At 53.5% G+C, this 26,693-nt stretch overlaps 1 protein-coding gene and 1 long non-coding RNA gene across 2 annotated transcripts in view; one reads left to right on the top strand and one right to left on the bottom strand.

Annotated features, from left to right (window-relative positions):
- Window positions 1-12,907, top strand: part of LOC140402417 (uncharacterized) — a 54,143-nt gene extending 41,236 nt beyond the window's left edge. Inside the window, exon 3 of the long non-coding RNA XR_011938135.1 lies at window positions 12,311-12,907. This is a non-coding gene — a long non-coding RNA (uncharacterized lncRNA). The remainder of the gene's footprint in view (window positions 1-12,310) is intronic.
- Window positions 1-13,330, bottom strand: part of LOC140402415 (transforming growth factor beta-1 proprotein-like) — an 89,584-nt gene extending 76,254 nt beyond the window's left edge. Inside the window, exon 1 of the mRNA XM_072490181.1 lies at window positions 12,408-13,330. Within this exon, the coding sequence (XP_072346282.1) occupies window positions 12,408-12,744 (337 nt within the window). The 5' untranslated portion in view covers window positions 12,745-13,330. The remainder of the gene's footprint in view (window positions 1-12,407) is intronic.
- Window positions 13,331-26,693: the final 13,363 nt, after the last annotated feature.

The raw sequence follows: 26,693 nt of genomic DNA, 5'->3' as shown, positions 1-26,693 counted from the left end.
TACAGAGTAAAGCTCCCTCTCCACCGTCCCCATCAAACACTCCCAGGACAGGTACAGCACGGGGTTAGATACACAGTAAAGTTCCCTCTACACTGTCCCCATCAAACACTCCCAGGACAGCTCTAGCACGGGTTTAGATTCAGAGTAAAGCTCCCTCTACACTGTCCTCATCAAACACTCCCAGGACAGGTACAGCACGGTGTTAGATACAGTGGGAACCTCCCTCTACACTGTCCCCATCAAACACTCCCAGGAGAGGTACAGCACGGGGTTAGATACAGAGTAAAGCTCCCACTACACTGTCCCCATCAAACACTCCCAGGACAGGTACAGCACGGTGTTAGATACAGAGTAAAGCTCCCTCTCCACCGTCCCCATCAAACACTCCCAGGACAGGTGCAGCACGGGGTTAGATACAGAGTAAAGCTCCCTCTACACTGCCCCACCAAACACTCCCAGGACAGGTACAGCACGGGGTTAGATACAGAGTAAAGCTCCCTCTCCACCGTCCCCATCAAACACTCCCAGGACAGGTACAGCACGGGGTTAGATACAGAGTAAAGCTCCCTCTCCACCGTCCCCATCAAACACTCCCAGGACAGGTCCAACACGGGGTTAAATACATAATAAAGCTCCCTCTCCACTGTCTACATCAAACACTCCCAGGACAGGTACAACACGGGGTTAAATACAGAGTAAAACTCCCTCTCCACTGTCTCCATCAAACACTCCCAGGACAGGTACAGCATGGGGTTAGATACAGAGTAAAGTTCCCTCTACACTGTCCCCATCAACACTCCCAGGACAGGTCTAGCACGGGGTTAGATACAGAGTAAAGCTCCTTCTACACTGTCCTCATCAAACACTCCCAGGACAGGTACAGCACGGTGTTAGATACAGAGGAAAGCTCCCTCTACACTGTCCCCATCAAACACTCCCAGGACAGGTACAGGCATAGTGTAGGTTAGATGGCTTTTGTTTCGGTGCAAAATCGTGGGCCGAAGGGCCTGTACTGCGCTGTTTCGTTCTATAATGAGCACGGGGTTAGATACAGAGTAGAGATCCCTCTACACTGTCTCCATCAAACACTCCCCGGACAGGTACAGCACAGGGTTAGATACAGAGTAAAGCTCCCTCTCCATTGCCCCCATCAAACACTCCCAGGACAGGTACAGCACGGGGTTAAATACAGAGTAAAACTCCCTCTCCACTGTCTCCATCAAACACTCCCAGGACAGGTCCAGCATGGGGTTTAGATACAGAGTAAAGCTCCCTCTCCACCGTCCCCATCAAACACTCCCAGGACAGGTACAGCACAGGCTTAGATCCAGAGTAAAGCTCCCTCTCCACCGTCCCCATCAAACACTCCCAGGACAGGTACAACACGGGGTTAAATACATAGTAAAGCTCCCTCTCCACTGTCTCCATCAAACACTCCCAGGACAGGGAGAACACGGGGTTAAATACAGAGTAAAGCTCCCTCTCCACCGTCCCCATCAAACATTCCCAGGAGAAGTACAGAACGGGGTTGGATACAGAGTAAAGCTCCCTCTCCACTGCCCCCATAAAACACTCCCAGGACAGGTACAGCACGGGGTTAAATACAGAGTAAAGCTCCCTCTCCACCGTCCCCATCAAACACTCCCAGGACAGGTACAGCACGGGGTTAGATACACAGTAAAGTTCCCTCTACACTGTCCCCATCAAACACTCCCAGGACAGCTCTAGCACGGGTTTAGATTCAGAGTAAAGCTCCCTCTACACTGTCCTCATCAAACACTCCCAGGACAGGTACAGCACGGTGTTAGATACAGTGGGAACCTCCCTCTACACTGACCCCATCAAACACTCCCAGGAGAGGTACAGCACGGGGTTAGATACAGAGTAAAGCTCCCACTACACTGTCCCCATCAAACACTCCCAGGACAGGTACAGCACGGTGTTAGATACAGAGTAAAGCTCCCTCTCCACCGTCCCCATCAAACACTCTCAGGACAGGTACAGCACGGGGTTAGATACAGAGTAAAGCTCCCTCTACACTGCCCCATCAAACACTCCCAGGACAGGTACAGCACGGGGTTAGATACAGAGTAAAGCTCCCTCTCCACCGTCCCCATCAAACACTCCCAGGACAGGTACAGCACGGGGTTAGATACAGAGTAAAGCTCCCTCTCCACCGTCCCCATCAAACACTCCCAGGACAGGTCTAGCACGGGGTTAGATACAGAGTAAAGCTCCTTCTACACTGTCCTCATCAAACACTCCCAGGACAGGTACAGCACGGTGTTAGATACAGAGGAAAGCTCCCTCTACACTGTCCCCATCAAACACTCCCAGGACAGGTACAGGCATAGTGTAGGTTAGATGGCTTTTGTTTCGGTGCAAAATCGTGGGCCGAAGGGCCTGTACTGCGCTGTTTCGTTCTATAATGAGCACGGGGTTAGATACAGAGTAGAGATCCCTCTACACTGTCTCCATCAAACACTCCCCGGACAGGTACAGCACAGGGTTAGATACAGAGTAAAGCTCCCTCTCCATTGCCCCCATCAAACACTCCCAGGACAGGTACAGCACGGGGTTAAATACAGAGTAAAACTCCCTCTCCACTGTCTCCATCAAACACTCCCAGGACAGGTCCAGCATGGGGTTTAGATACAGAGTAAAGCTCCCTCTCCACCGTCCCCATCAAACACTCCCAGGACAGGTACAGCACAGGCTTAGATCCAGAGTAAAGCTCCCTCTCCACCGTCCCCATCAAACACTCCCAGGACAGGTACAACACGGGGTTAAATACATAGTAAAGCTCCCTCTCCACTGTCTCCATCAAACACTCCCAGGACAGGGAGAACACGGGGTTAAATACAGAGTAAAGCTCCCTCTCCACCGTCCCCATCAAACATTCCCAGGAGAAGTACAGAACGGGGTTGGATACAGAGTAAAGCTCCCTCTCCACTGCCCCCATAAAACACTCCCAGGACAGGTACAGCACGGGGTTAAATACAGAGTAAAGCTCCCTCTCCACCGTCCCCATCAAACACTCCCAGGACAGGTACAGCACGGGGTTAGATACACAGTAAAGTTCCCTCTACACTGTCCCCATCAAACACTCCCAGGACAGCTCTAGCACGGGTTTAGATTCAGAGTAAAGCTCCCTCTACACTGTCCTCATCAAACACTCCCAGGACAGGTACAGCACGGTGTTAGATACAGTGGGAACCTCCCTCTACACTGACCCCATCAAACACTCCCAGGAGAGGTACAGCACGGGGTTAGATACAGAGTAAAGCTCCCACTACACTGTCCCCATCAAACACTCCCAGGACAGGTACAGCACGGTGTTAGATACAGAGTAAAGCTCCCTCTCCACCGTCCCCATCAAACACTCTCAGGACAGGTACAGCACGGGGTTAGATACAGAGTAAAGCTCCCTCTACACTGCCCCATCAAACACTCCCAGGACAGGTACAGCACGGGGTTAGATACAGAGTAAAGCTCCCTCTCCACCGTCCCCATCAAACACTCCCAGGACAGGTACAGCACGGGGTTAGATACAGAGTAAAGCTCCCTCTCCACCGTCCCCATCAAACACTCCCAGGACAGGTCTAGCACGGGGTTAGATACAGAGTAAAGCTCCTTCTACACTGTCCTCATCAAACACTCCCAGGACAGGTACAGCACGGTGTTAGATACAGAGGAAAGCTCCCTCTACACTGTCCCCATCAAACACTCCCAGGACAGGTACAGCACGGGGTTAAATACAGAGTAAAACTCCCTCTCCACTGTCTCCATCAAACACTCCCAGGACAGGTCCAGCATGGGGTTTAGATACAGAGTAAAGCTCCCTCTCCACCGTCCCCATCAAACACTCCCAGGACAGGTACAGCACAGGCTTAGATCCAGAGTAAAGCTCCCTCTCCACCGTCCCCATCAAACACTCCCAGGACAGGTACAACACGGGGTTAAATACATAGTAAAGCTCCCTCTCCACTGTCTCCATCAAACACTCCCAGGACAGGGAGAACACGGGGTTAAATACAGAGTAAAGCTCCCTCTCCACCGTCCCCATCAAACATTCCCAGGAGAAGTACAGAACGGGGTTGGATACAGAGTAAAGCTCCCTCTCCACTGCCCCCATAAAACACTCCCAGGACAGGTACAGCACGGGGTTAAATACAGAGTAAAGCTCCCTCTCCACCGTCCCCATCAAACACTCCCAGGACAGGTACAGCACGGGGTTAGATACACAGTAAAGTTCCCTCTACACTGTCCCCATCAAACACTCCCAGGACAGCTCTAGCACGGGTTTAGATTCAGAGTAAAGCTCCCTCTACACTGTCCTCATCAAACACTCCCAGGACAGGTACAGCACGGTGTTAGATACAGTGGGAACCTCCCTCTACACTGACCCCATCAAACACTCCCAGGAGAGGTACAGCACGGGGTTAGATACAGAGTAAAGCTCCCACTACACTGTCCCCATCAAACACTCCCAGGACAGGTACAGCACGGTGTTAGATACAGAGTAAAGCTCCCTCTCCACCGTCCCCATCAAACACTCTCAGGACAGGTACAGCACGGGGTTAGATACAGAGTAAAGCTCCCTCTACACTGCCCCATCAAACACTCCCAGGACAGGTACAGCACGGGGTTAGATACAGAGTAAAGCTCCCTCTCCACCGTCCCCATCAAACACTCCCAGGACAGGTACAGCACGGGGTTAGATACAGAGTAAAGCTCCCTCTCCACCGTCCCCATCAAACACTCCCAGGACAGGTCCAACACGGGGTTAAATACATAATAAAGCTCCCTCTCCACTGTCTACATCAAACACTCCCAGGACAGGTACAACACGGGGTTAAATACAGAGTAAAACTCCCTCTCCACTGTCTCCATCAAACACTCCCAGGACAGGTACAGCATGGGGTTAGATACAGAGTAAAGTTCCCTCTACACTGTCCCCATCAACACTCCCAGGACAGGTCTAGCACGGGGTTAGATACAGAGTAAAGCTCCTTCTACACTGTCCTCATCAAACACTCCCAGGACCGGTACAGCACGGTGTTAGATACAGAGGAAAGCTCCCTCTACACTGTCCCCATCAAACACTCCCAGGACAGGTACAGGCATAGTGTAGGTTAGATGGCTTTTGTTTCGGTGCAAAATCGTGGGCCGAAGGGCCTGTACTGCGCTGTTTCGTTCTATAATGAGCACGGGGTTAGATACAGAGTAGAGATCCCTCTACACTGTCTCCATCAAACACTCCCCGGACAGGTACAGCACAGGGTTAGATACAGAGTAAAGCTCCCTCTCCATTGCCCCCATCAAACACTCCCAGGACAGGTACAGCACGGGGTTAGATACAGAGTAAAGCTCCCTCTCCACTGCCCCCATCAAACACTCCCAGGACAGGTCCAGCACGGGGTTTAGATACAGAGTAAAGCTCCCTCTACACTGTCCTCATCAAACACTCCCAGGACTGGTACAGCACGGTGTTAGATACAGAGGGAAGCTCCCTCTACACCGTCCCCATCAAACACTCCCAGGACAGGAACAGCACGGGGTTAGATACAGAGAAAAGCTCCCTCTACACTGCCCCATCAAACACTTCCAGGACAGGTCTAGCATGGTGTTAGATACAGAGGAAAGCTCCCTCTGCACCGTTCCCATCAAACATTTCCAGGATAGGTACAGCTCGGGGTTAGATACAGAGTAAAGCTCACTCTCCACAGTCTCCATCAAACACTCCCAGGACAGGTACAGCGCGGGGTTAGATACAGAGGAAATCTCCCTCTCCACTGCCCCCATTTAAACACTCCCAGGACAGGTACAGCACGGGGTTAAATACAGAGTTAAACTCCCTCTCCACTGTCTCCATCAAACACTCCCAGGACAGGTACAGCACGGGGTTAGATACAGAGTAAAGCTCCCTCTACACTGTCCCCATCAAACACTCCCAGGACAGATACAGCACGGGGTTAAATACAGAGTTAAACTCCCTCTCCACTGTCTCCATCAAACACTCCCAGGACAGGTACAGCACGGTGTTCGATACAGAGTAAAGCTCCCTCTACACTGTCCCCATCAAAAACTCCCAGGACAGGTACAGCACACCGTTAGATACAGAGTAAAGCTCCCTCTACACTGCCCCCATTTAAACACTCCCAGGACAGGTACAGCACGGGGTTCGATACAGAGTTAAGCTCCCTCTCCACTGTCTCCATCAAACACTCCCAGGACAGGTACAGCACGGGGTTAGATACAGAGTTAAGCTCCCTCTCCACTGTCTCCATCAAACACTCCCAGGACAGGTACAGCACGGGGTGAGATACAGAGTAAAGCTCCCTCTCCACTACCCCCATTTAAACACTCCCAGTACAGGTGCAGCACGGGGTGAGATACAGAGTAAAACTCCCCCTCCACTGCCCCCATTTAAACACTCCCAGTACAGGTACAGCACGGGGTTAGATACAGAGTAAAGCTCCCTCTCCACTGCCCCCATTTAAACACTCCCGGGACAGGTACAGCACGGGGTTAGATACAGAGTAAAACTCCCTCTACACTGTCCCCATCAAACACTCCCAGGACAGGTACAGCACAGGGTTAGATACACTGTAGAGATCCCTCTACACTGTCCCTATCAAACTCTCCCAGGACAGGTACAGCACAGGTTAGGCTAATCCCACTGGCACACTCTCTCCCCCAGTCCTGTGTCAATCCCAAGAAAATAGCAATGCACCCAAACACATAAACGTGAATAAACACGTACAACCTTATGAACATTGTTGCATATACATATAAACACTAGGCATACGCACATAAAATGTGTATAAACACTGGTTATGCAAGCACAGAATGGAAATTGCATGTGCACACAAACACACAAAACACAAACAAGCAGATATAAACACCAAAGCACATGCGCAAAGAGATTTATAAACGGCATTCACGCACGCATACCCACAGAAACTGCTTTATGCAACTGCAGTGCACGTGGAGCAGTTACTGAGTGTTTGGAATATCATACCCTGTGTATACAAATTCTTTTGAAAAGATCACCCTGATTGTTCCATCCTGGTTGACGTACTGCGTGTTGATACACACCGCAACACTCCCACCCCAGGAAACTGTCACTCCAAGCAGCAGATTGGCAGGTACCATTTTGTCACTGCCGCGATCAGATGCCTCCATTGGTCTCCTCCCTGTCCATCTCTGTAACCTCCTCCAGTCCCAGGGCCCTTCCCGAGCTCCTGTCTTCCTCCAACTCTGGCCACCACTGCTGGCCATCCCATTTTCATGTGTGCACTCCAAATTCTGGAATTGCCTCCCAAACCTTCCCTATTTCTCTCTCTTTCTTCTTTAGGACGTTCCTTAAAACCTAGATCAGGATTTTGGGCACCTTCTGCCCCGCCATATCCTGAGATAACTCAGTCGGCTGCTACATATGTCCAAGTTGCTGTTATTACTTTATTGGGAAAAGCCTCCCTGAACTGCCACGTTACAGGGCATGCCTGAAATGGCTCTGACACCTTTATCTCACCGTTCAACCCAGAGCTGCCATGGAATAGAGACTGTCCCTGTCTCGCCTCCATTTAAGTGCCAAATAGAACCAGAATATCTCACCATCAATTATATTACAGATATGGCTGGATGGAATCGATTTTGTTTCTTAACAACTAGCTTCCCCTAATGCACTTCTACATCTTTCTGCCAAGGCCTAGCCAGTCCACGCTTTGGTCATTTGCTTCATTAATACCCAGACAGTTGGATCTCTCTGCCAAATGAGACAATTAGGATGGGTGCATATAAGGGGAGACTCGTCTAGGCAGCGGGCGGTTGAAGGGACTGTCTGCCCCTGTACCGTGGCTATGTTTGCAGCCGCTGGCCCTGGAGAGGGAGCACCTCCACCAGTATGCCCTCAGGCCTTCCTTGACCAATGGCCGCCGTGGGGGCTGAGGTGCATCATCACCCCCAGGAGTGACACTTTGGGTTGATTTTGTAAGTTTCCTTGGGCGTGTTGATATATCTTTTGTTACAGTGCCCCACCACGGGCTGTCACCCCCCACCCCCCAACATTTTGATTAATTTATTAATTTGTGTTTTATTTAAAAAGTGTAAGGGGAAGGTAGATAGGCACATGAGGGATGAAAAGGGAATAGAGTACACTCGGAGGATGAGATGCTGAGGGGCTGGGAGAGACTCCTGAGGAGCTTGAACAGCAGTGTTGGGAGTTGGGACCAACAGCGGAATTCTCACATCGGGAACGGCAGGCCCATTTCCCAGGGATACTGATAATGCAGATCCCTAGGGTGCACAGGATTGACAACTGCACGGAAATGTATTCCAGGAGGTTCCATCACGTGACTCCCCCCCCCCCCCCCCAACCCCCAACCCCCAACCCCCAACCCCACTCCAGCCATTATTCGGCCAACAACTCCGTCCGTGTGACGTCATAGATTATCATAGAATTTACAGTGCAGAAGGAGGCCATTCGGCCCATCGAGTCTGCACCGTCTCTTGGAAAGAGCACCCTACCCAAGGTCAACATCGCCACCCTATCCCCACAACCCAGCAACCCCACCCAACACTAAGGGCAATTTTGGACACTAAGGGCAATTTATCACGGCCAATCCACCTAACCTGCACATCTTTGGACTGTGGGAGGAAACCGGAGCACCCGGAGGAAACCCATGCACACACGGGGAGGATGTGCAGACTCCGCACAGACAGTGACCCAAGCCGGAATCGAACCTGGGACCCTGGAGCTGTGAAGCAATTGTGCTAAGCACCATGCTACCGTGCTGCCCAAATTGTGCTATCCACAATGCTACGTACGGCCTTCCTACACCAATTGGAAAGCAAAAAGACTATTTATCCAATTGGATGCTCGACGTTGGCCAAACAGCCCCCACCCACCCCCATTTCTTTTAAAGCTGGTACAGGGAATTGTTCAAATAAATCCTTTTAAAAATATGACAGACGGATGTTTCTGAACTATTTTAACCTCCGAGTCGGATCCCACCAGGATTTGGCTCAATTACAAAAAGGATTTCTACTATTCCAGGGAGGACATCCCACTTATTTCCCCCCCCGATTTCTCCAGGGAAAGCCACATAGCGGTGGCCTCAGTCAGCAGTGCAGCCTCAGGTGGGATTATGGAACCTGGGTCACACAAGGACAATCCGGAAAGAGATATCATCAGACATGTGCACAACCTCCAATCTGTGGATAAGATCAGTGTAAAGATTAGATCTTGCTTTCCTGAGATACAAGGCGGGCCACTGTCAGAAAATTCTAGAGCAAATGTATGTGTGTGTGTGTGTGGTGGGGGGGGGCAAAAAACTGAACTGGGGGGAGGGGAGTGTCTCTGCTCCTCTTGCAACACCCATGGACTGCTGCTACACAGGACTTGGGGATCTGGGACCCAGGATAACAGAGTTGCGGGGTTGGCTGTGATGCTTCCTACAGTTGAATAGCCGTGGAGGCAATCTGTCGCCTCGGCTGGAGTGGTCTCTGCCTCGAGGTAGGGAGGGATGAGGGGGGGGAAGAAGGTGGACACAGCAACCCTGTGGCACCTTCCCACAAGCATCTGCCACCTTCGAGTCTCCCTTGAATCATTCCAGAGCCTCCCTTGCTCCAAGCACTACCGCCAACTTGAAACTCAAGAGCAATCTTACTGAAAATCTCCCACTTCAAACAAAAAAAATAACGCCGCCCCGAAAATGCTGGAAATACTCACCAGGTCAGGCAGCATCTGTGGAGAGAGGAACAGAATGAACCTTTTCAGCTCTATGATCTCGGGGCGGCACTGTGGTTGGCACTGTTGCCTCATATCGCCAGGGTCCCGGGTTCGATCCAGCTTTGGGTCACTGTCCTTGCGGAGTCTGCACGTTCTCCCTGTGTCTGTGTGGGTTTCCTCCGAGTGCTCCGGTTTCCTCCCACACTCCAAAGATTTTTTTTTTTCCCAATTAAGGGGCAATTTAGCATGGCCAACCCACCTACCCTGCACATCATTTAGGGGTGAGATCCACGCAGACACGGGAAGAATGTGCAAACTCCACACGGACAGTGACACGGGGTTGGGATCGAACCCAGGACCTCAGCGCCGTGACGCAGCAGTGCTAACCACTGCATCACCGTGCTGCCCTTATGGGGATTGGGGGGGGGGGGGGTTATGGGATTGTGGGGGTTATGGGGATTGTGGGGGTTATGGGGATTGGGGGGGTTATGGGGATTGGGGAGGTTATGGGGATTGGGTGTTATGGGGATTGGGGGGTTATGGAGATTGGGGGGTTCATGGGGATTGGGGGCTTATGGGGATTGGGGGGCTATGGGGTGATTATGGGGGTTATGGGGATTGAGGGGGTTATGGAGATTGGGGGGTCATGGGGGTTGGAGGTTATGGGGATTGGGGGGTTATGGGGTGATTATGGGGGTTATGGGGATTGGGGGGTGATGGGGATGGGAGGTTATGGGGATTGGGGAGGTTATGGTGATTGGTGTTATGGGGATTGGGGTGTTTATGGGGATGGGGGTTTATGGGGATGGGGGGGTTATGAGGATTGGGGGGGTTATGGGGATTGGGGGGTTATGGGGATGGGGGGGGTTATGGGGATTGGGGGGTCATGGGGATTGGGGGAGTCATGGGGATTGGGGGGATTATGAGGATTGGGGGGTTATGGGGATGGGGGGTTATGGGGATTGGGGGGTGTTATGGGGATGGGGGTTTATGGGGATTGGGGGGTTATGGGGATGGGGGGGTAATGAGGATGGGGAAGTTATGGGGATTGGGGGTTATGGAGATTGGGGTTATGGGGATTGGGGTTATGGGGATTGGGGTTATGGGGATTGGGGGGTTATGGGTATTGGGGGGTTATGGGGATTGGGGGGGTTATGGGGATTGGGGGGGTTGTGACTATTGGGGGGGTTATGGGGATGGGGTGTTATGGGGGTTGGGGGGTTATGGGGATTGGGGTGGGTATGGAGATTGGGGGGTTATGGGGATGGGGGGTTATGAGGATTGGGGGGCTTATGGGGATTGGTGGGTTATGGGGATTGGGGGAGTCATGGGGATTAGGGGGTTATGGGGATTGGGGTGTTATGGGGATTGGGGGGCTTATGGAGATTGGTGGGTTATGGGGATTGGGGGGTTATGGGGGTTTATGGGGATTGGGGGTTATGGAGATTGGGGTTATGGGGATTGGGGTTATGGGGATTGGGGTTATGGGGATTGGGGGGTTATGGGTATTGGGGGGTTATGGGGATTGGGGGGGTTATGGGGATTGGGGGGGTTGTGACTATTGGGGGGGTTATGGGGATGGGGTGTTATGGGGGTTGGGGGGTTATGGGGATTGGGGTGGGTATGGAGATTGGGGGGTTATGGGGATGGGGGGTTATGAGGATTGGGGGGCTTATGGGGATTGGTGGGTTATGGGGATTGGGGGAGTCATGGGGATTAGGGGGTTATGGGGATTGGGGGGTTATGGGGATTGGGGTGTTATGGGGATTGGGGGGCTTATGGAGATTGGTGGGTTATGGGGATTGGGGGGTTATGGGGGTTTATGGGGATTGGGGGGTTATGGGGATGGGGGTTATGGGGATTGGGGTTATGGGGATTGGGGGGTTATGAAGATTGGGGGGTTATGGGGGTGGGGGTTTTTGGGGATTGGGGGGGTTATGGGGATGAGGGTTTATGGGGATTGGGGGGGTTATGGGGATGGGGGTAATGGGGATTGGGGGTTATGGGGATTGGGGGTTATGGGGATTGGGGGGTTATGGGGATTGGGGGTTATGGGGATTGGGGGGTTATGGGGATTGGGGGTTATGGGGATTGGGGGTTATGGGGATTGGGGGGGTTATGGGGATTGGGCGGGTTATGGGGATGGGGTTTATGGGGATGGGGGATTGGGGGGGTTATGGGGATGGGGGGGTTATGGGGATTGGGGGTTATGGGGATTGGGGGTTATGGGGATTGAGGGGGTTATGGGGATGGGGGGTTATGGGGATTGGGGAGGTTATGGGGATTGGGGGGCTATGGGGATTGGCGAAGTTATGTGGATGGGGAGGTTATGCGGATGGGGATTATCGGGATTGGGGACGTTTTGGGGATGGGGGGTTATGGGGATTGGGGGGGTTATGGGGATTGGGGGCTAGATAGGGTGCTCTGTTAAAGGGTTGATGCAGATTCGATGGGCCGAATGGCCGCCTTCTGCACTGTAGGGATTCTATGATTCGATGGACTCCCCAGATTGTGCAAGGTCTGCTCACTATTTGCAACATTTTATATTGCACTTTCCAAATGTGATTTAAACAGGGGGACAAGGCAGACAGACCTTCATAAGGATTACCCGGCGTCCAGAGGAAGAATAACGCGCGTTCAAGAAGCAACAAGGACTGGGGACATCACTCACCCTGGCCTCTGTTTCCTGGCTTGTCCCCCAGGGTGTCAAATCGGTGGACCTCCTTGGCGTAATAGTCCTCCTGGGTGGTAGGGGCGAGCGGCTGCTCGGTCTCCAGCAGCTCCCTGGTGCTGTTGTAGAGCACCATGACCTCGTTGGTGACTGTGACCTGCTGGGCTTCGGGGGGGCTGGACAGCTTGAGCTTGCTGAGGATCTGGCCCCTGATGGCTTCGATGCGCTTCTTCCGGATCTGCTCCATGTCGATGGTCTTACAAGTGGAGAGGGACAGGGTGACGGGCAGGATGTCCCACAGGAGGAGGAGCAGGTTGAGGCAAGCAAGCGGCTGCATGCTCCCAACCCCTCTCTGGCCCAGTCCACACCGCAGAAACTGATCAAATTCGTTCAACAAAAATAGGAGTCTTGCTGTTTCCACGACGATTGATCAGTTACAGTCAAAACGAGAGTTGGTGGGTGAGCGTTGGGTTAAAAATAAAAACTTGACAGCAAGGAAATCAGCAGTGAATTATTTGTTAAACTCGGAATGGACAGGCTTCAGACCCGTGTTCAAATCGAAACAATTACAATCGAAACCTCTTCTTCTTCAGGCAGCGCCAGCAAGTCAGGGAGATGCACCGTCGCAGCCCGTGTGTGTTGTTTGCATCTGGACTTGACACACAACAAAGTTTTGTTGAACTTTTTTCTTCCCTCCTCTCTCTCTCTCTCTCGTCAACCTCCTTGACAAGTTGCTACAATGTTAGAGACGGGGTTTTTTTTTAGTGAATGCTCCACAGAGAGAGATGGAGGGGGGCGGGGAGGAGGTCACACAGTGGTGCCGGAGACTTAGCTGTTGTGGGCGAGGAGTTGAGAATTTATAAAGCCCAACACACACACACACACTCCTCCCAGGAAATGGGTGTGGTGGAACAGCTGTGGGTAACATACTGAGTATTCCAGAATGTCTGTAAATCATTTCCTTCATGTTACACAGGCATCAAATGATGGGGTTTTTTGTGTGTGACTCGCTCTAGCAATCAATGCAATCTCCCTGAGCCCTTTATTTTACAAAGGCTGACTGACCCGCTGTTTCTGTGGAAGGTCACCCTTCGAGCAAGTTAACCCCCCCCCCCTCTCTCTCTCCACAGATGCTTGTATCACTGATCTGTTTAGTTTATTGTTATTTATTTATTTTGAAATGCTCCTGCAAGTTCAGTGTCGAGTTGTTGTACAGGCTGGGCTGCACAGCAGAGGGAGAGGGGCAGGAAGCGTTTCTTGGCTCAGCCCAGTATAGTCTCTCTCTCTTTCTACACAAATGACTGCATTTCCGAAGCTCTTTTTTTTAAAGACACTTCAATCGCCTGCCCATTGCGACCAATTTTTTTTTAGCTGTTGGCCCAAGTCCAGCATTTCCGATCCAGCTATTCACATGAAAGGGCACCACAGGTGTAGTCACTGTTGCATTGGCAGGGAATGCCGCAGGGAATCTTCACACAGCAAGATCCCAAAAATAGCAGATTGGGGGGGCGGGAGATTCTTTACTTTTCCCAACAGGTGGCCACATTTTAACATTCACCCGAGGGGGATCGCAGGATCCATTCATTGCCCAATTTGTCATTAAGCCCCACTCCGGACACACACGTTCATTCTGACCTCCCCCCTCCCACAAACTGTGCAGGACGGACCCAGCCCAGCTCGCTCAAAGCTTCTGTCTCTCCGGACAGATAGGAAGCCAAGGATTCCTCCTGCCTGCTCGGGGGCAGCTTCACCATCCCCATGACAGTGCCCCGCCCCCTCCCCCAGGGTGATAATTCTCCGTTGTGGACATTGTGGAGGGAGCTTTACTCTGTATCTAACCCTGTGCTGTACGTGTCCTGGGAGTGTTTGATGGGGACAGTGCAGAGGGAGCTTTACTCTGTATCTAACCCCGTGCTGTACCTGTCCTGGGAGTGTTTGATGGGGACAGTGCAGAGGGAGCTTTACTCTGTATCTAACCCCGTGCTGTACCTGTTCTGGGAGTGTTTGATGGGGACAGTGTAGAGGGAGCTTTACTCTGTATCTAACCCCATGCTGTACCTGTCCTGGGAGCTGGCAATTGTGAATGACTCCGTGGGATAGTGTTTGTAATGCTCCACTTGCACACAAAGTGAAAATGACAGACGATACCAGATGGCTTGGCCAACATTCATCCCTCGAACAACACCAGGATAAACAGTCACTCCCAAACTAATACACTTTGTGGAATTTTTCAGAAGGGCCAACAACACACCCGTTCCAGAATGTTCATGAAACGTGTGTAGATACCAAGGTTTAGATGTTCCTGCTCCTTATTTCTCCCATTTCTTCCTGTTCCCTCCCCAATTTCCCAGATAATTGTTACAATGAAGAGATCTCACTCTACAGTGAGCTGATAATCCAACTCAAGAGTTTTACGAGTAATTGTAAAGAGACACAATTACAGATTAAGAAGCAAGGGGTGCCTCCCAGTTAATGTTACCTCATTGCAATGAAACTCCTGACTTCACTTCTCACATAATTAGGTGCTTTCCAACATCACACATTAGATTATTACAGACTATCTCTGCCACTTTCAACTTAGCTCCCGTGAGTCTACTGTTGTTTCACACATGAATTGAACCAAAACTGACAGTCTTTTTGGAATCAAATTTACTCAGCAAAATTATAGGATGGTAGAAATGGAAAGCTTTTCACTGTTGGACACCTCGTATTAACACCCAAACTCTCCCAGGACAGGTACAGCACGGGGTTAGATACAGAGTAAAGCTCCCTCTACACTGTCCCCATCAAACACTCCCAGGACAGGTACAGCACGGGGTTAGATACAGAGTGAAGCTCCCTCTACACTGTCCCCATCAAACACTCCCAGGACAGGTACAGCACGGGGTTAGATACAGAGTAAAGCTCCCTCGACACTGTCCCCATCAAACACTCCCAGGACAGGTACAGCACGGGGTTAGATACAGAGTAAAGTTCCCTCTACACAGTCCCCATCAAACACTCCCAGGACAGGTACAGCACAGGGTTAGATACAGAGCAAAGCTCCCTCTACACCATCATAGAATTTACAGTGCAGAAGGAGGCCATTCGGCCCATTGAGTCTGCACCGGCCCTTGGAAAGGGCACACCACCCAAGCCCACACCTCCATCCTATCCCCATAACCGAGTAACCCCAACCAGCCTTTTTGGACACTAAGGGACAATTTGTCATAGCCAATCCACCTAACCTGCACATCTTTGGACTGTGGGAGGAAACCGGAGCACCCGGAGGAAACCCACACAGGCACGGGGAGAACGTGCAGACTCCGCAGACAGTGACCCAAGCCGGAATCGAACCTGGGACCCTGGAGCTGTGAAGCAACTGTGCTAACCACTGTGCTACCATGCTGCCCCTATCCCCATCAAACACTCCCAGGACAGGCACAGCACGGGGCTACATACAGGGTAAAGCTCCCTCTACACTGTCCCCATCGAACACTCCCAGGACAGGTACAGCATTGGGTTAGATACACAGTAATGCTCCCTCCACACTGTCCCCATCAAACACTCCCAGGGCAGGTACAGCACGGGGCTTCATACAGAGGTAAAGCTCCCTCTACACTGTCCCCATCAAACACTTCCAGGACGAGACTTCCGGTTGCGGCTATGCGGAGCTAAGTCGCACATTCGGCAGTTCCCGCACAAAACGGACTTTTGGGCTCTTTTCAGCGCCCCCAAAGGCATTTTTTCAACATTTCCCGCTGTGGGAAGGAGAGTCAATAGTTCCCCAACAGTATATGGTTTTACTAGGAGCGGGGCAACGAAAAAAGTAGTGGTGGACCCGAAGAAGGTGCGAGGGAAGAAGAACAAAATGGCGGCGGGCGGAGACCAGGCAGCGTGGATGCAGTGGGTGCAGGAGCAACAGGGGGTTATCCAGCGCTGCTTCAGGGAGATTAAAGCGGACCTGCTGGAGCCGATGAAGGCTTCTATTGATAAGCTGCTGGAGACACAGAGGGCCCAGGGGGTGGCGATCCGCGAGGCTCGACAAAAGATCGACAACGAGGACGAGATCTTAGGCCTGGCGGTAAAGGTGGAGGCGCCCGAGGCGCTCCACAAGAAATGACAGGAGCGGTTCGAGGAGATGGAGAATCGGTCGAGGCGGAAGAATCTGCGGATTCTGGGCCTCCCGGAGGGGCTGGAGGGGTCAGATGTGGGGGCCTATGTAGTCACCATGTTAAACTCGCTGATGGGAGCAGGGTCCTTCCAGGGGCCTCTGGAGCTGGAAGTGCTGGCGAGGAGGCCCAAGGCTAACGAGCCCCCGCAGGCGGTGCTGGTGCGGTTTCATCGGTTCACTGATCGGGAGTGTGTGCTCAGGTGGGCCAAGAAGGAGAGGAGCAGCAGGTGGGAGAACGGCGAGGTCCAAATATACCAGGACTGGAGTGCGGAGGTGGGGAAGAGGAGGGCCGGGTACAACCGAGCGAAGGCGGTGCTGCACAGGCAGGGGGTGAAGTTTGGCATGTTGCAGCCGGCACGACTGAGGGTCACCTACAAGGACCGGCACCATTATTTTGGGTCTCCGGAGGAGGCGTGGGCCTTTGTTCAGGCCGAGAAGTTGGACACAGATTGAGGGTCGGGATGGGCGTTTGGGGATTGCGGTTGATATGTTACTTTTTGAGGGGGGGTCCTTTGCTCTTGTTTTTTTCTTTCTGGTTTGGTGAGGGTGGTTCGGACGGCTTGGACACTGTTTTGGTTGGGTTGGTCGGGGGGCTCTTGGAAGGGGGTAAGCAAATGGAACAGGGGTGGATGGCTGGCAGTGTGATTGGGCCCCGCGGGGGAGGGAGAGGCCCGAGTCGGGGGTGAGGGGACTGGGCCTGTAAAAGGTGTTGCGTCAGAGGTGGCGGGGCCGGGTAGGTGGTAAGCGCGGGCTTTTTCCCGCGCTGAAGACTGGAGGGGGCGGGGCCGGGGCGGGGAAGCGAGGGTTGTTTCCCGCGCTTGGGATGGAAGGGGGAGGTGGAGAGCCTGCGGATGGGGAATGGAAGAGGAGGGTGTGTCACACAATGGGAGGAGTCGAAGGAGAGGCGGGAGTGGCCGGGGTCAGCGGACTTGCGGAAGTGCAATGGGTGGAGTAAAGCAGCTAGGAGGGGCCCTAGCTGGGGGGGGGGGGGAATCGAGTTGCAGCTGCTATGGTCAAGGGGGAGCTGGAGCGAGTGGGGAGGGGGGGTCGAGATGGGGGTTTGCCACCATGGGGAACGCGCCGGGCGTGGGGTGTGGGCACGTGGCTCGCAGAGGAGGGGTTATGGCTAGTCGGCGGGGGAGGAGGGCGGGTAGCCCCCTGATCCGGCTGATAACCTGGAATGTAAGGGGACTGAACGGGCCGGTCAAGCGGGCCCGCGTGCTCGCGCACCTGAAGGGGCTGAAGGCGGATGTGGTCATGCTCCAGGAGACACACCTGAAGGTGGCAGACCAGGTAAGATTGAGGTAAGGGTGGGTAGGTCAGGTGTTTCCTTCGGGGCTGGATGCCAAAAATCGAATGGTGGCGATCTTGGTGGGAAAGAAGGTGTCATTCGAGGCGTCGAGCATTGTGACAGACAATGGCGGGAGGTACGTAATGGTTAGTGGTAAGTTGCAGGGAGAGAGGGTGGTACTGGTCAATGTGTATGCCCCGAACTGGGACGATGCGGGTTTTATGCGGCGCATGTTGGGTCGGATCCCAGATATGGAAGTGGGGGGGCCTGATAATGGGGGGAGACTTTAACACGGTGCTGGATCCGGCACTGGATCGCTCCAGGTCTAGGACGGGTAGGACGGCGGCGGCGGCTAAGGTGCTGAGGGGGTTTATGGATCAGATGGGAGGGGTGGACCCTTGGAGATTTGCAAGGCCGGGGACTAGGGAATTTTCATTCTTCTCACATGTCCATAAGGCTTATTCCCGGATCGACTTTTTTATTTTGAGCAGGGCGCTGATAGCGAGAGCAGAGGATACCGAGTACTCGGCGATAGTCATTTCGGTTTATCCACGAAGACCAGACGGGGTTCGTGAAGGGGAGGCAGTTGAACGTGAATGTGCGGAGGCTTCTGAACATTATCATGATGCCGGCGAGGGAGGGGGAGGCGGGGATTGTGGCGATGGATGCTGAGAAAGCCTTCGATAGGGTAGAGTGGGGGTACCTGAGGGAGGTGCTGAAGAGGTTTGGGTTTGGGGAGGGGTTTGTCAGGTGGGTCAGGCTGTTGTACGAGGTCCCGATGGCGAGTGTGGCCACGAACAGGAGAAGGTCTGAGTACTTTCAGTTGCACCGAGGGACGAAGCAGGGGTGTCCCCTGTCCCCCCAGCTCTTCGCACTGGCGATTGAACCCCTGCCTATGGCACTGAGGGAGTCGAGGAACTGGAGGGGGTTGGTGCGGGGTGGGGAGGAGAATAGGGTGTCGCTCTATGCGGACGACTTGCTGTTATATGTGGCGGACCCGGTGGGGGGAATGCTGGAGGTAATGAGGATCCGCAGGGAATTTGGGGATTTCTCGGGGTATAAGCTCAACATGGGGAAGAGCGAGCTGTTCGTGGTTCACCCAGGGGATCAGGAGAGGGGGATTGGCGAGCTTCAGGTATTTGGGGGTCCAGGTGGCCAGGAGCTGGGGGGCCCTGCATAGGCTTAATTTCACAAGGCTGGTGGAGCAAATGGAGGGGGGGTTCAAGAGGTGGGACGCGTTGCCGCTGTCCTTGGCGGGTGCAGAGGGAGCTTCACTCTGTATCTAACCCCGTGCTGTACCTGTCCTGGGAGTGTTTGATGGGGATAGTGCAGAGGGAGGTTCACTCTGTATCTAACCCCGTGCTGTACCTGTCCTGGGAGTGTTTGATGGGGACAGTGTAGAGGGAGCTTTACTCTATATCTAACTCCATGCTGGACCTGTAATGGGAGTGTTTGATGGGGACAGTGTAGAGGGAGCTTTACTCTGTATCTAACCCCGTGCTGTACCTGTCCTGGGAGTGTTTGATGGGGACAGTGTAGAGGGAGCTTTACTCTGTATCTAACCCCGTGCTGTACCTGTCCTGGGAGTGTTTGATGGGGACAGTGTAGAGGGAGCTTTACTCTGTATCTAACCCCGTGCTGTACCTGTCCTGGGAGTGTTTGATGGGGACAGTGTAGAGGGAGCTTTACTCTGTATCTAACCCCGTGCTGTACCTGTCCTGGGAGTGTTTGATGGGGACAGTGTAGAGGGAGCTTTACTCTGTATCTAACCCCGTGCTGTACCTGTCTTGGGAGTGTTTGATGCAGACAGTGTAGAGAGCGCTTCACTCTGTATCTAACCCCGTGCTGTACCTGTCCTGGGAGTGTTTGATGGGGACAGTACAGAGGGAGCTTTACTCTGTATCTAACCCCGTGCTGTACCTGTCTTGGGAGTGTTTGACAGGGACAGTGTAGAGGGAGCTTTACTCAGTATCGAACCCTGTGCTGTACCTGTCCTGGGAGTGTTTGATGGGGACAGTGTAGAGGGAGCTTTACTCTGTATCTAACCCTGTGCTGTACTTGTCCTGGGAGTGTTTGTTGGGGACAGTATCGAGGGAGGTTTACTCTGTATCTAACCCCGTGCTGTACCTGTCCTGGGAGCTGGCAATTGTGAATGACTCCGTCCTTATCCACACTGACTTCACAGAAAGGAAAGTGGGATAGTGTTTGTAATGCTCCACTTGCACACAAAGTGAAAATGACAGACGATACCAGATGGCTTGGCCAACATTCATCCCTCGAACAACACCGGGATAAACAGTCACTCCCAAACTAATACACTTTGTGGAATTTTTCAGAAGGGCCAACAACACACCCGTTCCAGAATGTTCATGAAACGTGTGTAGATACCAAGGTTTAGATGTTCCTGCTCCTTATTTCTCCCATTTCTTCCTGTTCCCTCCCCAATTTCCCAGATAATTGTTACAATGAAGAGATCTCACTCTACAGTGAGCTGATAATCCAACTCAAGAGTTTTACGAGTAATTGTAAAGAGACACAATTACAGATTAAGAAGCAAGGGGTGCCTCCCAGTTAATGTTACCTCATTGCAATGAAACTCCTGACTTCACTTCTCACATAATTAGGTGCTTTCCAACATCACACATTAGATTATTACAGACTATCTCTGACACTTTCAACTTTGCTCCCGTGAGTCTACTGTTGTTTCACACATGAATTGAACCAAAACTGACAGTCTTTTTGGAATCAAATTTACTCAGCAAAATTATAGGATGGTAGAAATGGAAAGCTTTTCACTGTTGGACACCTCGTATTAACACCCAAATTCTCCCAGGACAGGTACAGCACGGGGTTAGATACAGAGTAAAGCTCCCTCTACACTGTCCCCATCAAACACTCCCAGGACAGGTACAGCACGGGGTTAGATACAGAGTGAAGCTCCCTCTACACTGTCCCCATCAAACACTCCCAGGACAGGTACAGCACGGGGTTAGATACAGAGTAAAGCTCCCTCGACGCTGTCCCCATCAAACACTCCCAGGACAGGTACAGCACGGGGTTAGATACAGAGTAAAGTTCCCTCTACACAGTCCCCATCAAACACTCCCAGGACAGGTACAGCACAGGGTTAGATACAGAGCAAAGCTCCCTCTACACCATCATAGAATTTACAGTGCAGAAGGAGGCCATTCGGCCCATTGAGTCTGCACCGGCCCTTGGAAAGGGCACACCACCCAAGCCCACACCTCCATCCTATCCCCATAACCGAGTAACCCCAACCAGCCTTTTTGGACACTAAGGGACAATTTGTCATAGCCAATCCACCTAACCCGCACATCTTTGGACTGTGGGAGGAAACCGGAGCACCCGGAGGAAACCCACACAGGCACGGGGAGAACGTGCAGACTCCGCAGACAGTGACCCAAGCCGGAATCGAACCTGGGACCCTGGAGCTGTGAAGCAACTGTGCTAACCACTGTGCTACCATGCTGCCCCTATCCCCATCAAACACTCCCAGGACAGGCACAGCACGGGGCTACATACAGGGTAAAGCTCCCTCTACACTGTCCCCATCGAACACTCCCAGGACAGGTACAGCATTGGGTTAGATACACAGTAATGCTCCCTCCACACTGTCCCCATCAAACACTCCCAGGGCAGGTACAGCACGGGGCTTCATACAGAGGTAAAGCTCCCTCTACACTGTCCCCATCAAACACTTCCAGGACGAGACTTCCGGTTGCGGCTATGCGGAGCTAAGTCGCACATTCGGCAGTTCCCGCACAAAACGGACTTTTGGGCTCTTTTCAGCGCCCCCAAAGGCATTTTTTCAACATTTCCCGCTGTGGGAAGGAGAGTCAATAGTTCCCCAACAGTATATGGTTTTACTAGGAGCGGGGCAACGAAAAAAGTAGTGGTGGACCCGAAGAAGGTGCGAGGGAAGAAGAACAAAATGGCGGCGGGCGGAGACCAGGCAGCGTGGATGCAGTGGGTGCAGGAGCAACAGGGGGTTATCCAGCGCTGCTTCAGGGAGATTAAAGCGGACCTGCTGGAGCCGATGAAGGCTTCTATTGATAAGCTGCTGGAGACACAGAGGGTCCAGGGGGTGGCAATCCGCGAGGCTCGACAAAAGATCGACAACGAGGACGAGATCTTAGGCCTGGCGGTAAAGGTGGAGGCGCCCGAGGCGCTCCACAAGAAATGACAGGAGCGGTTCGAGGAGATGGAGAATCGGTCGAGGCGGAAGAATCTGCGGATTCTGGGCCTCCCGGAGGGGCTGGAGGGGTCAGATGTGGGGGCCTATGTAGTCACCATGTTAAACTCGCTGATGGGAGCAGGGTCCTTCCAGGGGCCTCTGGAGCTGGAAGTGCTGGCGAGGAGGCCCAAGGCTAACGAGCCCCCGCAGGCGGTGCTGGTGCGGTTTCATCGGTTCACTGATCGGGAGTGTGTGCTCAGGTGGGCCAAGAAGGAGAGGAGCAGCAGGTGGGAGAACGGCGAGGTCCAAATATACCAGGACTGGAGTGCGGAGGTGGGGAAGAGGAGGGCCGGGTACAACCGAGCGAAGGCGGTGCTGCACAGGCAGGGGGTGAAGTTTGGCATGTTGCAGCCGGCACGACTGAGGGTCACCTACAAGGACCGGCACCATTATTTTGGGTCTCCGGAGGAGGCGTGGGCCTTTGTTCAGGCCGAGAAGTTGGACACAGATTGAGGGTCGGGATGGGAGTTTGGGGATTGCGGTTGATATGTTACTTTTTGAGGGGGGGTCCTTTGCTCTTGTTTTTTTCTTTCTGGTTTGGTGAGGGTGGTTCGGACGGCTTGGACACTGTTTTGGTTGGGTTGGTCGGGGGGCTCTTGGAAGGGGGTAAGCAAATGGAACAGGGGTGGATGGCTGGCAGTGTGATTGGGCCCCGCGGGGGAGGGAGAGGCCCGAGTCGGGGGTGAGGGGACTGGGCCTGTAAAAGGTGCTGCGTCAGAGGTGGCGGGGCCGGGTAGGTGGTAAGCGCGGGCTTTTTCCCGCGCTGAAGACTGGAGGGGGCGGGGCCGGGGCGGGGAAGCGAGGGTTGTTTCCCGCGCTTGGGATGGAAGGGGGAGGTGGAGAGCCTGCGGATGGGGAATGGAAGAGGAGGGTGTGTCACACAATGGGAGGAGTCGAAGGAGAGGCGGGAGTGGCCGGGGTCAGCGGACTTGCGGAAGTGCAATGGGTGGAGTAAAGCAGCTAGGAGGGGCCCTAGCTAGGGGGGGGGGAATCGAGTTGCAGCTGCTATGGTCAAGGGGGAGCTGGAGCGAGTGGGGAGGGGGGGTCGAGATGGGGGTTTGCCACCATGGGGAACGCGCCGGGCGTGGGGTGTGGGCACGTGGCTCGCAGAGGAGGGGTTATGGCTAGTCGGCGGGGGAGGAGGGCGGGTAGCCCCCTGATCCGGCTGATAACCTGGAATGTAAGGGGACTGAACGGGCCGGTCAAGCGGGCCCGCGTGCTCGCGCACCTGAAGGGGCTGAAGGCGGATGTGGTCATGCTCCAGGAGACACACCTGAAGGTGGCAGACCAGGTAAGATTGAGGTAAGGGTGGGTAGGTCAGGTGTTTCCTTCGGGGCTGGATGCCAAAAATCGAATGGTGGCGATCTTGGTGGGAAAGAAGGTGTCATTCGAGGCGTCGAGCATTGTGACAGACAATGGCGGGAGGTACGTAATGGTTAGTGGTAAGTTGCAGGGAGAGAGGGTGGTACTGGTCAATGTGTATGCCCCGAACTGGGACGATGCGGGTTTTATGCGGCGCATGTTGGGTCGGATCCCAGATATGGAAGTGGGGGGGCCTGATAATGGGGGGAGACTTTAACACGGTGCTGGATCCGGCACTGGATCGCTCCAGGTCTAGGACGGGTAGGACGGCGGCGGCGGCTAAGGTGCTGAGGGGGTTTATGGATCAGATGGGAGGGGTGGACCCTTGGAGATTTGCAAGGCCAGGGACTAGGGAATTTTCATTCTTCTCACATGTCCATAAGGCTTATTCCCGGATCGACTTTTTTATTTTGAGCAGGGCGCTGATAGCGAGAGCAGAGGATACCGAGTACTCGGCGATAGTCATTTCGGTTTATCCACGAAGACCAGACGGGGTTCGTGAAGGGGAGGCAGTTGAACGTGAATGTGCGGAGGCTTCTGAACATTATCATGATGCCGGCGAGGGAGGGGGAGGCGGGGACTGTGGGGATGGATGCTGAGAAAGCCTTCGATAGGGTAGAGTGGGGGTACCTGAGGGAGGTGCTGAAGAGGTTTGGGTTTGGGGAGGGGTTTGTCAGGTGGGTCAGGCTGTTGTACGAGGTCCCGATGGCGAGTGTGGCCACGAACAGGAGGAGGTCTGAGTACTTTCAGTTGCACCGAGGGACGAAGCAGGGGTGTCCCCTGTCCCCCCAGCTCTTCGCACTGGCGATTGAACCCCTGCCTATGGCACTGAGGGAGTCGAGGAACTGGAGGGGGTTGGTGCGGGGTGGGGAGGAGAATAGGGTGTCGCTCTATGCGGACGACTTGCTGTTATATGTGGCGGACCCGGTGGGGGGAATGCTGGAGGTAATGAGGATCCGCAGGGAATTTGGGGATTTCTCGGGGTATAAGCTCAACATGGGGAAGAGCGAGCTGTTCGTGGTTCACCCAGGGGATCAGGAGAGGGGGATTGGCGAGCTTCAGGTATTTGGGGGTCCAGGTGGCCAGGAGCTGGGGGGCCCTGCATAGGCTTAATTTCACAAGGCTGGTGGAGCAAATGGAGGGGGGGTTCAAGAGGTGGGACGCGTTGCCGCTGTCCTTGGCGGGTAGGGTGCAGTCAGTCAAAATGACGGTGCTCCCAAGGATTTTGTTCCTGTTCCAGTGCCTCCCCGTGTTTATCCCGAAGGCCTTTTTTAGGCGGGTTAATATGAGCATAATGGGCTTTGTGTGGGAGCGAGGGACTCTGAGGGTGAGAAGGGTGTTCCTGGAGCGGGGTAGAGATGGGGGGCACTGGCGCTGCCCAACCTCTGTGGGTACGACTAGGCCGCCAATGCGACGATGGTGCGCAAGTGGGTGATGGAGGGGGAGGGGGCTGCATTGAAGAGGCTGGAGACGACGTCCTGTGTGGGTACGAGTCTGGGGGCGCTGGAAACGGCGCCGCTGCCGCTCCCTCCAAGGAGGTATACCACGAGCCCGGTAGTGGCGGCTGCCCTCAAAATCTGGGGGCAGTGGAGGCGGCACAGGGGGGAAGTTGGGCCCTTGGTGTGGACCCCAATACGGGGGAACCACCGGTTCGTCCCAGGGAGGACAGATGGAGAGTTTTCGGGGTGGCACAGGGCAGGGATACGAAGGTTGGGAGACCTGTTTGTGGACGGGAAGTTCGCGAGCCTGGGTGAGTTGGAGAAGTATGGGCTCCCCCCCGGGGAACACCTTCAGGTACTTACAGGTAAGGGCATTTGCCCGGTGGCAGGTGGTGGAATTCCCGCGGTTGCTGCCACGCACAGTACAGGACAGGGTGCTCTCGGGGGGAAGGTCTCGGAAACTTACCAGGTGATGCAGGAGGAGGAAGCCTCGGTGGAGGTGAAAGGTAAGTGGGAGGAGGAGTTGGGAGACGAGATCGAAGAGGGCACGTGGGCAGATGCCCTAGGGAGGGTGAACTCTTCATCTTCGTGCGCGAGGCTCAGCCTCATACAGTTTAAGATGCTGCACAGGGCACACATGACCGGCACAAGGATGAGCCGGTTTTTTGGGGGTTAGAACAGGTGTTAGGTGCTCAGGGAGCCCAGCAAACCACACCCATATGTTCTGGGCATGCCCAGCGCTGGAGGAATTTTGGAAGGGTGTAGCGAGGACGGTGTCGAGGGTGGTAGGATCCAGGGTCAAACCCGGCTGGGGGCTCACAGTATTTGGGGTGGCAGAGGAGCCGGGAGTGCAGGAGGCGAAAGAGGCCGGTATTCTGGCCTTTGCATCCCTGGTAGCCCGGCGGAGGATTCTTCTTCAGTGGAAGGACGCGAGGCCCCCAAGCGTGGAATCCTGGATCAACGATATGGCAGGGTTTATTAAGTTGGAGAGGGTGAAATTCGCCTTGAGAGGTTCGGTACAAGGGTTCTTCAGGCGTTAAGGAAGTCTTAGACTTCCTGGCAGAACGGTAGACATTGGTCAATGGCAGCAGCAACTCGGGGTTGGGGGGGGGGTTTCTTTATTTATGTTTATTTCCACTGGGGGATCTGAGGGGGTGTATATATTTGCTATGTTGGCTTTGTGTTAAGTTGGGGTGTTAATTTATAAATTTATGTACAGGGGGGAGGGGGGTATGGAGGGTTGTTTTGTATTTAACCCTGTTGGGTTCCTTTTTCATTTTGTTATTGATATTCTGTGAAAACCTTAATAAAAATTATTTTTTAAAAAACACTCCCAGGACAGGTACAGCACGGGGTTAGATACAGAGTAAAGCTCCCTCTACACTGACTCCATCAAACAGTCCCAGGACAGGTACAACACGGGGTTAGATACAGAGTAGAGCTCCCCCTACACTGACTCCATCAAACCGTCCCAGGACAGGTACAACACGGGGTTAGATACAGAGTAGAGCTCCCCCTACATTGTCCCCATCAAACGCTCTCTGGGCACATATAGCATAGGGTTAGGAACACGTGATGCAGTTATCCATCTCTTTCACTTGCTGTCTCTTCACGTTCAAGTGCCATTTTAGAGGCACACGGATGGAAAGAGGGAAAATGTTATTTTGCTGTGGGCCAACATTAACTGTGGGGTGAGTGGCTAATGCACTCGAGTCACCTGAGGCTTGGGACTCGTTCGCAGTAACAGGCTACCATTTATCAGTGTGCACTGGGCTGGAATGTATCC

This window comes from Scyliorhinus torazame, chromosome 25 (assembly GCF_047496885.1).
Source record: "Scyliorhinus torazame isolate Kashiwa2021f chromosome 25, sScyTor2.1, whole genome shotgun sequence".
Classification (NCBI taxonomy): Eukaryota; Metazoa; Chordata; class Chondrichthyes; order Carcharhiniformes; family Scyliorhinidae; genus Scyliorhinus; species Scyliorhinus torazame.
The sequence above is the reverse complement of the archived record's forward strand: the minus strand, read 5'-3'. Positions and strand labels throughout refer to the sequence as shown.